The sequence below is a fragment of the Argentina silus genome, assembly GCF_951799395.1.
Source record: "Argentina silus genome assembly, chromosome: Y".
In the NCBI taxonomy this organism is placed as follows: Eukaryota; Metazoa; Chordata; class Actinopteri; order Argentiniformes; family Argentinidae; genus Argentina; species Argentina silus.
Genome location: NC_139654.1, coordinates 3,430,001 through 3,442,500, shown reverse-complemented (window position 1 = coordinate 3,442,500; position 12,500 = coordinate 3,430,001). Strand labels below are relative to the sequence as shown.

Below are 12,500 nucleotides of genomic sequence, written 5' to 3'. Positions count from 1 at the left end.
AGGAAACTTTGCAATTCTTTTTTTTGGTACTCTTTCTCTCTCTCTCTCTCTTTCTCTCTCTCTCTTTCTCTGTCTCTCTTTCTTTCTCCATCTCTCACTCTCTCTCTCTCTGTCTCTCTATCTGTCCATCTCTCTCTCTACCTCTCTATCTCTCTATCTCTCTCTCTCTCTATCTATCTGTCTGTCTCTCTCTCCCTCTCTCTATCTCTCTCTCTCTCTATCTCTCTGTCTCTCTCTCTCTTTCTCTCTCTCTGTCTGTGTCTTTGTCTATCTCTCTATCTCTCTCTCTCTCTCTCTCTCTCTCTCTCTTATTTTGGTATGAGAAGAAGAAGTTCCAGAAAAACATTCGCGGTTCATTATTTTGGTACTAGAAAAAGAAGTTTCATAAAAAACTATGTCTTTTGTTATTTTGGTAGTAGAGAAAGACGTTTCAGAAGAAACTTTGTTGTTTGTTATTTTGGTACTACAGAAAGAAGTTCCAGAACAAACTTTGCGGTTCATTATTTTGGTACTCTGTCTCTTTCTCTCTCTCTCTCTATCTCTTCATCTCTCTCTCTCCCTCTGTCTCTCTCTCTCTCACGCTGTCTCTCTCTCTCTCTGTCTCTCTCTCTTTTTCTCTGTCTCTCTCTCTTTCTCCATGTCTCTCTCTCTATATATATATGTCCATCTCTCTCTCTCCCTCTCTCTATTTCTCTGTCTCTCTCTCTCTCTCTGTCTCTCTCTCTGTCTCTCTTTCTGTCTGTCTCTTTGTCTATCTCTCTATCTGTCATTCTTTCTCCATCTCTCTCTCTCTCTCTCTTATTTTGGTATGAGAGGAAGAAGTTCCAGAAAAACCTTCGCGGTTTGTTATTTTGGTACGAGAGAAAGAAGTTCCAGTTGAAACTTTGTGGTTGTTTTTTTTGGTACTAGAGAAAGAAGTTCCAGAAGAAACTTTGCGATTCAATATTTTGGTAGGTGAGAAAGGAGTTCCTGTAGAAACTTTGTGGTTGTTTTTTTTGGTACTAGAGAAAGAAGTTTCAGAAGAAACTTTGCGATTCTTTATTTTGGTACTCTATCTCTTTTTCTCTCTCTCTTTCTCTGTTTCTCTCTCTTTCTCTATCTATCTCTCCATCTCTCTCTCTCTATCTCTCTCTCTCTCTCTCTCTCTCCCTCTCTCTATCTATCTCTCTATCTGTCTCTCTCTCTCTCTCTCTCTTATTTTGGTATGAGAGGAAGAAGTTCCAGAAACACCTTCGCGGTTCGTTATTTTGGTACGAGAAAAAGAAGTTCCAGTAGAAACTTTGTGGTTTGTTATTTTGGTACTAGAGAAAGAAGTTTCAGAAGAAACTTTGCGATTCTTTATTTTGGTACTCTGTCTCTTTCTCTCTCTCTCTCTCTGTCTCTCTCTCTGTCTCTCTTTCTGTCTGTCTCTTTGTCTATCTCTCTATCTGTCATTCTTTCTCCATCTCTCTCTCTCTCTCTCTTATTTTGGTATGAGAGGAAGAAGTTCCAGAAAAACCTTCGCGGTTTGTTATTTTGGTACGAGAGAAAGAAGTTCCAGTTGAAACTTTGTGGTTGGTTTTTTTGGTACTAGAGAAAGAAGTTCCAGAAGAAACTTTGCGATTCAATATTTTGGTAGGTGAGAAAGGAGTTCCAGTAGAAACTTTGTGGTTGTTTTTTTTGGTACTAGAGAAAGAAGTTTCAGAAGAAACTTTGCGATTCTTTATTTTGGTACTCTATCTCTTTTTCTCTCTCTCTTTCTCTGTTTCTCTCTCTTTCTCTATCTATCTCTCCATCTCTCTCTCTCTATCTCTCTCTCTCTCTCTCTCCCTCTCTCTATCTATCTCTCTATCTGTCTCTCTCTCTCTCTCTCTCTTATTTTGGTATGAGAGGAAGAAGTTCCAGAAAAACCTTCGCGGTTCGTTATTTTGGTACGAGAAAAAGAAGTTTCAGAAGAAACTTTGCGATTCTTTATTTTGGTACTCTGTCTCTTTCTCTCTCTCTCTTTCTCTGTGTCCCTCTCTTTCTCTATCTCTCCATCTCTCTCTCTCTCCATCTCTCACTCTCCTTCTGTCTCTCTCTCTCCTGAGCCTGAGGGGAGGAGCTACAGGTGGTAGTGGGCCTGAGGGGAGGAGTTACAGGTGGTAGTGGGCCTGAGGGGAGGACTAACAGGTGGGAGTGGGCCTGAGGGAGGGGAGCAATAATGATGGATGCATAACCAGCTCAGCCCAGCCCAGCCCAGCCCAGCCCAGCCCAGCCCAGCCCAGCCCAGCCCAGCCCAGCCCAGCCCAGTACAGCCCTTTACACCTCAGTACATCCCAGCCTAGTACAGCCCAGCCCAGTACAGCCCAGTACAGCCCAGCCCAGTACAGCCCAGTACAGCCCAGTACAGCCCAGTACAGCCCAGCTTAGCCTAGTATAACCCAGCCCAGTACAGCCCAATCAGATCTGGAGTTAGACCCGGTCTGATCTGGTCTGACCTGGTGTTAGAACCGGTCTGATCTGGTCTAGGTCTGGAGTTAGAACCGGTCTGATCTGGTCTAGGTCTGGTGTTAGAACCAGTTTTACCTGGTGTTAGACCCGGTCTGACCTGGTCTGATCTAGTGTTAGAACCGGTCTGATCTAGTGTGCACCTGCTGTGAGAACCTGTCTGATCTGGTCCACCGTCTGGTCTGGACTGTGTGTGTCTATATGTGCATGGCTGTGTGTGTGTGTGTGTGTGTCTGGTTGTACATTATCTTAAGACATTCTGCAAGTACGTTGGGGGGTGAGTCTGTGTGCAGGCTATGGGAGTATGTGTTTACACCGTGAGTGGTGGTGTTTCTAAGAAAGAGAGACATACCTATCAACAGAAATACGAGGCTGAAGCCACATTTCTTTCCATACCTGAATAAAGCATTCATCCAGTAAGACCAGTTAAGGTTGCTAATGTTTGTAGAGAACACACACATATATGACACAAGACTGCCAGGCGTGTGTGTCCTTTAAATGGTTGGCAGAAATGTGACAACAAAGCACCCTAAAGTCATTTTATAATTCTGGAACTTTCCCTTCCATCTGTAGAAAGATCTGTATATTGACCAGTGAAAATGAAATTATATCATCACATACAATTTTAAAGGAATCTATGTTACCTCATTTAAATCAACGAAAACAAAACCCTTCCCTGCTTTTTCTGTCTTCAGTTTCTCCACCTGACTCTCAGTGTCTGTCACTCTGAGCTCATCCACCTGGATCTCACTGGCACAGTCTGGCCTTCAAAGCTGAAACAACATCAAATGAAATGTCTGTTAGTCTGAGCACTGAGAGAACATGATTGAATTAGTTGAGGTGGGGGAGAGCAGAGCTACGACACATCACTGGATGTGAAACGGCCGGTCCCCTAGAAAAGAGGGAAACGCTGCCCTGTTACATGATGGTCTCTCTTTGTTACCTGCATCATCACTCTTCATGGCTGTCATTCTGAAAGAGGGAAACGCTGCCCTGTTACATGATGGTCTCTCTTTGTTACCTGCATCATCACTCTTCATGGCTGTCATTCTGAAAGAGGGAAACGCTGCCCTGTTACATGGATGGTCTCTCTTTGTTACCTGCATCATCACTCTTCATGGCTGTCATTCTGAAAGAGGGAAACGCTGCCCTGTTACATGATGGTCTCTCTCTGTTACCTGCATCATCACTCTTCATGGCTGTCATTCTGAAAGAGGGAAACGCTGCCCTGTTACATGGATGGTCTCTCTTTGTTACCTGCATCATCACTCTTCATGGCTGTCATTCTGAAAGAGGGAAACGCTGCCCTGTTACATGATGGTCTCTCTTTGTTACCTGCATCATCACTCTTCATGGCTGTCATTCTGAAAGAGGGAAACGCTGCCCTGTTACATGATGGTCTCTCTTTGTTACCTGCATCATCACTCTTCATGGCTGTCATTCTGAAAGAGGGAAACGCTGCCCTGTTACATGGATGGTCTCTCTTTGTTACCTGCATCATCACTCTTCATGGCTGTCATTCTGAAAGAGGGAAACGCTGCCCTGTTACATGATGGTCTCTCTTTGTTACCTGCATCATCACTCTTCATGGCTGTCATTCTGAAAGAGGGAAACGCTGCCCTGTTACATGATGGTCTCTCTTTGTTACCTGCATCATCACTCTTCATGGCTGTCATTCTGAAAGAGGGAAACGCTGCCCTGTTACATGGATGGTCTTTCTTTGTTACCTGCATCATCACTCTTCATGGCTGTCATTCTGAAAGAGGGAAACGCTGCCCTGTTACATGATGGTCTCTCTTTGTTACCTGCATCATCACTCTTCATGGCTGTCATTCTGAAAGAGGGAAACGCTGCCCTGTTACATGATGGTCTCTCTTTGTTACCTGCATCATCACTCTTCATGGCTGTCATTCTGAAAGAGGGAAACGCTGCCCTGTTACATGGATGGTCTCTCTTTGTTACCTGCATCATCACTCTTCATGGCTGTCATTCTGAAAGAGGGAAACGCTGCCCTGTTACATGGATGGTCTCTCTTTGTTACCTGCATCATCACTCTTCATGGCTGTCATTCTGAAAGAGGGAAACGCTGCCCTGTTACATGATGGTCTCTCTCTGTTACCTGCATCATCACTCTTCATGGCTGTCATTCTGAAAGAGGGAAACGCTGCCCTGTTACATGGATGGTCTCTCTTTGTTACCTGCATCATCACTCTTCATGGCTGTCATTCTGAAAGAGGGAAACGCTGCCCTGTTACATGATGGTCTCTCTTTGTTACCTGTATCATCACTCTTCATGGCTGTCATTCTGAAAGAGGGAAACGCTGCCCTGTTACATGATGGTCTCTCTTTGTTACCTGCATCATCACTCTTCATGGCTGTCATTCTGAAAGAGGGAAACGCTGCCCTGTTATATGGATGGTCTCTCTTTGTTACCTGCATCATCACTCTTCATGGCTGTCATTCTGAAAGAGGGAAACGCTGCCCTGTTACATGATGGTCTCTCTCTGTTACCTGCATCATCACTCTTCATGGCTGTCATTCTGAAAGAGGGAAACGCTGCCCTGTTACATGGATGGTCTCTCTCTGTTACCTGCATCATCACTCTTCATGGCTGTCATTCTGAAAGAGGGAAACGCTGCCCTGTTACATGGATGGTCTCTCTTTGTTACCTGCATCATCACTCTTCATGGCTGTCATTCTGAAAGAGGGAAACGCTGCCCTGTTACATGGATGGTCTCTCTTTGTTACCTGCATCATCACTCTTCATGGCTGTCATTCTGAAAGAGGGAAACGCTGCCCTGTTACATGGATGGTCTCTCTTTGTTACCTGCATCATCACTCTTCATGGCTGTCATTCTGGACCGCAAGGCAGACAGTTCTGCAGCCTGAACTATAATGATGAGGGACAGACCTCTGTTAATACTTCTAGACACCTGTTCTGTCCTCATTATACGTAGCTGGACACCTTTAAACACCTCCCATCATCAAGAGTCTGGAGACAGAATGTCAGTCTGACTTCAGGTTTATTGACTTAGAAAGGGTGAAACTGAGAAAGAGAAACAATAATCAATGATATGGTTTCACATCCACACATCGCCACATATAGCTACAATGTGTTGTATTAATATTGAAATAAAGTATCCCCTGTCAGTTAACATAACCAAGAATGCCCAATGTGTAAAGTATTGCTCCACTATTTATTTTTTTATATAATAGGCCATATAATGCGAGTTCATATGAAGAAATAAAATGTAAGTTTACATAATCACCATGACAACCAATAGTACAAGCTAAACTAGCATCTTCCATTAGGACAATTTGTACCAATATAATCATGACAGCCATGAATCATGCACTGTTTAAATTATTTTTATTGAATGTTTTACTTTTAGTATGTGTTATCTGTTGTGCCTGGGCACTTTATCTGTCTCACCGTGGGAGAGTGAGAAACGTCCTCTCGATTCCTTTGTATGTCTTGACATGTGAAGAATTGACAATAAAGCCACTTTGACTTTGACTTTGACTTTGACTTTGATGAAATGTAACAAAGTTCCCAAAAATAACCATCTATAAATTCAGGAATGGAGTCAATGAATTTGTTACATCCCGACAATGCAACCAAAAGGCGTAAGACGTTTGAAGATTGAACGAGGTTCGAACAGGTCGTGGGAGACAACCAACAACAACATCAACTTCCAGAAGAAAGAGGTCACATGACAGCTCATGAATGAAGAGAGGAACAGATACTACAAATCACCACTAGGAGGCACCAAAACCATGTAAAGGGAAGTGTTCATACTTAGTAAACAGAACAACACCTGTGAAAACTCTTCTCCTCAGGACAGTCGTCACACATACAGTATCCATCTTTATGCTCCAGCAGCTTTCTCTCTTCAGTTCATCCACCTCTGTTGCTTGGGCTGGATTTAAAGGGAACAAGACAATATCAACTAGGATGTACTGTTTGATGTTCCAGTCAATGGCATGTCTGTTCTGACCACAAATGAGAGAAATCATTCACCCACAATCCTGTTGACTGTGACTTCATTATAGATAATAGATGGGTTATAGATGGATACATTGATTATAGATGATAGATGGGTTATAGATGGATACATTGATTATAGATAATAGATGGGTTATAGATGGATACATTGATTATAGATGATAGATGGGTTATAGATGGATACATTGATTATAGATGATAGATGGGTTATAGATGGATACATTGAATATAGATGATAGATGGGTTATAGATGGATACATTGATTATAGATAATAGATGGGTTATAGATGGATACATTGATTATAGATAATAGATGGGTTATAGATGGATACATTGATTATAGATAATAGATGGGTTATAGATGGATACATTGATTATAGATGATAGATGGGTTATAGATGGATACATTGATTATAGATAATAGATGGGTTATAGATGGATACATTGATTATAGATGATAGATGGGTTATAGATGGATACATTGATTATAGATGATAGATGGGTTATAGATGGATACATTGATTATAGATGATAGATGGGTTATAGATGGATATATTGATTATAGATGATAGATGGGTTATAGATGGATACATTGATTATAGATAATAGATGGGTTATAGATGGATACATTGATTATAGATGATAGATGGGTTATAGATGGATACATTGATTATAGATAATAGATGGGTTATAAATGGATACATTGATTATAGATGATAGATGGGTTATAGATGGATACATTGATTATAGATGATAGATGGGTTATAGATGGATACATTGATTATAGATGATAGATGGGTTATAGATGGATACATTGATTATAGATAATAGATGGGTTATAGATGGATACATTGATTATAGATGATAGATGGGTTATAGATGGATACATTGATTATAGATGATAGATGGGTTATAGATGGATACATTGATTATAGATGATAGATGGGTTATAGACGGATACATTGATTATAGGTGGATAATTGTTTGCATTTGTGTAACATAAGATGCATCAACAAAGGACTTCAGATTCCACTACCTTGGAAAAGAACTTGGTCTATGAGTACTTGAGAAAATCGCAGACAAAATAAATGTATTATTATTATTGTTATTGTTATTATTATTATTGTTATTATTATTAATATCATTATTATCATCATCATCATCATTATTATTATTATTATTATTATTATTAATGTTATTATTATTATTATTATTATTATTATTGTTGTTATTATTACTATCATTATTGTTATTAATGTTATTAATGTTATTATTATTATTATTATTATTATTAATGTTATTATTATTATTATTATTATTATTATTGTTGTTGTTATTATTACTATCATTATTGTTATTAATGTTATTAATGTTATTATTATTATTAAAGCCATATCATGTCATCACGTGTGGCGGGGTGGTACTCCTAACATTACTGGTTTCAGAAAGTTGTTCAGAAACGCCACTCTCACGTCTAGGGGTGAGAGACCCTCTAGTGGGCCACTATACTTAAGGCTGGGTTCCCTCCACACGTCGTGTTCAATTCAATGAACTTCAGCAGAGGCTGTGGAATCAAAGAAATAGATATACACAGTTTATTATAACAAGTACAATATTAAAAGGCATACAAATGGATATCCTAGTAGCAGCTTCACTAATAATTGACATATTATTTAATATTATTTACATGAATTGGGGCCTTGGCCTAGAATGAAATCTAAAAACAGCTTAACAAGAAAACGAATAAACACTAAGGGTCGGGGCAGGGTGTGATTATGGGCATGGTTTGGTGTGGTGTGGTGTGGTGTGGTGTGGTTGTGGTGTGGTGTGGTGTGGTTGTGGTGTGGTGTGGTGTGGTGTGGTGTGGTGTGGTTGTGTTGTGGTGTGGTGTGGTGTGGTTGTGGTGTGGTGTGGTGTGGTGTGGTGTGGTGTGGTGTGGTGTGGTGTGGTGTGGTGTGGTGTGGTTGTGGTGTGGTTGTGGTGTGGTGTGGTTTGGTTTGGTTTGGTGTGGTTTGGTTTGTGAGCTCTTAACCTGAAGGGCATGCTATAGATTAGTTAAGATAAACACACTTAATACTGTATCCCACTGTGTAAAGATTAGATAAACACACTTAATACTGTATCCCAGTGTGTAAAGATTAGATAAACACATTTAATACTGTATCACACTGTGTAAAGATTAGATAAACACACTTAATACTGTGTAGCTCACACTAAATATCACACCCAAACATTAGGCTGTTAGTTTGCTTTAGTTTGCCGTTAGTTTGCTAAAGGACAAGGCCAGAACATCTAAAATACATCTAAAGGACAAGGCCAGAACATCTAAAATACATCTAAAGGACAAGGCCAGAACATCTAACATACATCTAAAGGACAAGGCCAGAACATCTAACATACATCTAAAGGACAAAGGCCAGAACATCTAAAATACATCTGAAGGACAAGGCCAGAACATCTAAAATACATCTAAAAGACAAGGCCAGAACACCTAAAATACATCTAAAGGACAAAGGCCAGAACATCTAAAATACATCTGAAGGACAAGGCCAGAACATCTAAAATACATCTAAAAGACAAGGCCAGAACACCTAAAATACATCTAAAGGACAAGGCCAGAACACCTAAAATACATCTAAAGGACAAGGCCAGAACACATAAAATACATCTAAAAGACAAGGCCAGAACACCTAAAATACATCTAAAGGACAAAGGCCAGAACATCTAAAATACATCTGAAGGACAAGGCCAGAACACCTAAAATACATCTAAAGGACAAGGCCAGAACACCTAAAATACAGCTAAAGGACAAGGCCAGAACACCTAAAATACATCTAAAAGACAAGGCCAGAACACCTAAAATACATCTAAAGGACAAGGCCAGAACACCTAAAATACATCTAAAGGACAAGGCCAGAACACATAAAATACATCTAAAAGACAAGGCCAGAACATCTAAAATACATCTAAAGGACAAGGCCAGAACACATAAAATACATCTAAAAGACAAGGCCAGAACATCTAAAATACATCTAAAGGACAAGGCCAGCGCATCCACTCTGTCAGAAGCCCACCAGAGGGACATGGGGGGGGGGGGATTTAGAACTATCCTTGTACTCAGACTCATTTCAACTTGTTGAGTGACTTGTTTCAGACAGTTTTGCATTTTAGGAAATGTTAAGAGTCTGAATACTTCTGTGCATGAGATATTTCTGTATTTCAAAATGTTTAAAAAACGTATTTTCTCTTTGTCATTATGGGGTATTGTGTGAGGATTAATGGCAAAAATAAATAAACGTAATCAATTTTATCTACTAGGTTATTTTATTTATTTACACATGATTCTATCTTTTCACATGGTCATTTCCAGTCCATTATGGTATATTGTGTATTATTTCTGGTGTACATGCAAACAAGACATGCCTCTCTGACATGTGGAGAGTCAACATGAGGTCACACGGCTCTTTGTTTCACAAACACTTTGTTTATATGGACATCATCATCATCATCATCATCATTGTAGTAAATGAAGGAACTTGACTCCAGGGTTAGTTCAGGCTAGTAGACTAGTGCTGCCTTTATCAGAATGAGAAGGAGGAGGCAGAAGGTGAGAGTTACTGTCATTACTACCAAAACACAGAGGCACTTGGGGGGGAAATGAGGTTTGTGAGTTGTGGTTGGTCCATGGGAGAATAGAAGAGGGAAATAAACTATACATGTTAACATAAAGCATGATGGCCGACAGTACCAACGAGAAGAAGACTGAACTGTAAAGGAATGTAACAATCAATATAAAACAACAGAGGCTTGAATGTTACAAGTACAGGAAATTATCAATACAATTACACAGTTAAATGTGTCTCCCCTCATCCTCTCTGACCACACACACACACACACACACACACACACACACACAGGAGAAGGAACAACATGTACGTTGGATAGATAGACAGGTGAAGGAATCTATGGAAAGTGAATTACAGAACATGTCCATGTTGTCCTGACAGAGAAGGAGAGCTGTCTTCACATCCACTCCCTGCTATCTTACACACAGCAACGTGATCCAGCATCACAACTCAAACACCCAATCTAACCAACTCTTATATACATACAGACACTCTCTCCTGTGTTATTCTCAGAGTTCATCATCAGTCTGATTTGATCATCTAATCATTCATCTGGATTGTTTCACTGTCAGTTGAATTTCTTCTATACATCCACTCTCTCAGGCAGGGCTACTCATCTCAAGAGCTACACTGACACGACACACTGTACACTACACCCTACACCCTAGACCCTCCACACTATACACTATACCCTACACCCTACACCCTACACAATGGGAGAGGGAACATCTGTACATCCAACATCTCAGTGAAAACTCACCACTATCGAACTGCATCATGTTATGATCCATCATCTTTGAGACTTTGGTGTTCAGTGTGATCTCCCTGAGACTAGTTTACACAGGGTCACTGAACAGCCATAGCCCCAAAGCCTAAACCCTGGGTAGAGCGGCTCAGTGAATGTGGAGTGGAATGTGTGCAGGAGTGTCCGTGTGTCATAGGAGACCCTGTAGAAGGACAGAGTGCCGGCCGGCCAGTCCAGATACACTCCTACTCTGTGGGAGCCAGAGGAGGGGACAGGTATGTCAGTCTTCTTATTATTGTGCCAGGCGGAGTAAATGTTACCAGAGCAAAACAGACTCCAGGACTTGTCATTGTATCCCAACCCACAGTCTTTACCCTCTCCTCTCCTGCTGATTCCTTTATATGTCACTCCTATATGAGCCCCTCCCCCACTCCTCTCTACCTCCCAGTAACAGCGCCCAGTCAGACCCTCTCTACACAGCACCTGTGACCAGGAGTCAAATCTCTCTGGGTGATCAGGATACGGCTGCTCCTTTCTCCCCAGTGTCACCTTTCTGTTCTCCTCAGACAGAGAGAGGAGTCTGTGTGCTGTGTTTGGGTCCAGTGTGAGCTCACAGGCATCTGATTGAGGGGGCAAAAATAATCATCAAATCAATATAATTGAATAAATTACAATATTCACAATGTCATGCTGTTATGATAACATTATTTTTTTCCAAAAATATGACTTATTAATTTAAAATGTTTTACAAGGGATACAACTAATTCACATTTACTAATATTTTACATTTACATATGAATACATTTACATTTACAGAAATTACAATGAAAGTGGTACAGGGTGAAGAGGTCTTTAGCAGAGACCATTAGGATGTAACATACAATACTGGTGCTCTGTTTGAACTCTGCTGTACCCTGGTTCTTGAGTAATATCACAGTCCTATTCTCTACAGCGGTGGTGACTTACATTTGATCAGCCCAGGTTTGAGCCTGCACTCTCCACCATGGTCCACACTATATCAACCACAGAAGAACCCACAGAGGTTGAATGACACACTCACAATCATGTGGAAAATAGATACAGTGCATTCATCTCATTGATACGTCCAGCCACATATTCAGCCTTTACCTGAGTGTCTGTAGTTTACAGAGTGGATCTTTCTGTACAGCAGAGAGCAGCGCCAGTCCTGAGTCTCCTGGGTGATTGTAGCTGAGGTCCAGCTCTCTCAGGTGGGAGGGATTAGACCTCAGAGCTGAAGCCAGAGAAACACAGCCTTCCTCTGGGACTCCACAGCCTGACAACCTGGGGAAATAGTGTCACTCCATCAGATATCAAGAATCTGATTATTCCTCTCTAATGTACATGTGCAGCTTTAAATCCTCTTCATTTGCCAGTTGAAAGGCCACATATCAATGAGGAATACAAATAAATACATGTAGCTACACGATTATGTGGTGCAAGAATTCATGAGTGAAACTTATAGTTGCTCTCAACAGGGGAGCAAGCAACCATGGATACATTTGTAGTCACTGGATTTCTACGTCTGGTATCATGTATTTGCTAGCTATTGGGTTAGTGCAGAATCGTGTAGTCCAATGAGCTGATCTAAGGCCAGGTGGACCAAGATTTGAGCAGGGCAACATATTCAGAGAGT

General features: G+C 40.8%; 1 protein-coding gene across 3 annotated transcripts in view; it reads right to left on the bottom strand.

Annotated features, from left to right (window-relative positions):
- The window catches only part of LOC310823886 (uncharacterized protein), a 92,813-nt gene that overhangs the window by 69,117 nt on the left and 11,196 nt on the right, over positions 1-12,500 (bottom strand). The window contains exons 14-16 of one of the 3 annotated variants that reach the window (XM_083696797.1): positions 11,975-12,148; positions 11,813-11,859; positions 9,941-11,466 (exon numbers count right to left, since the gene is read on the bottom strand). The exons of the other annotated variants lie outside the window; for them this stretch is intronic. Of the exons in view, the coding sequence (XP_083552923.1) occupies positions 10,913-11,466; positions 11,813-11,859; positions 11,975-12,148 (775 nt within the window). The 3' untranslated portion in view covers positions 9,941-10,912. Of the gene's footprint in view, positions 1-9,940; positions 11,467-11,812; positions 11,860-11,974; positions 12,149-12,500 lie in introns of those variants that run through there. 3 annotated transcript variants of the gene reach the window in all.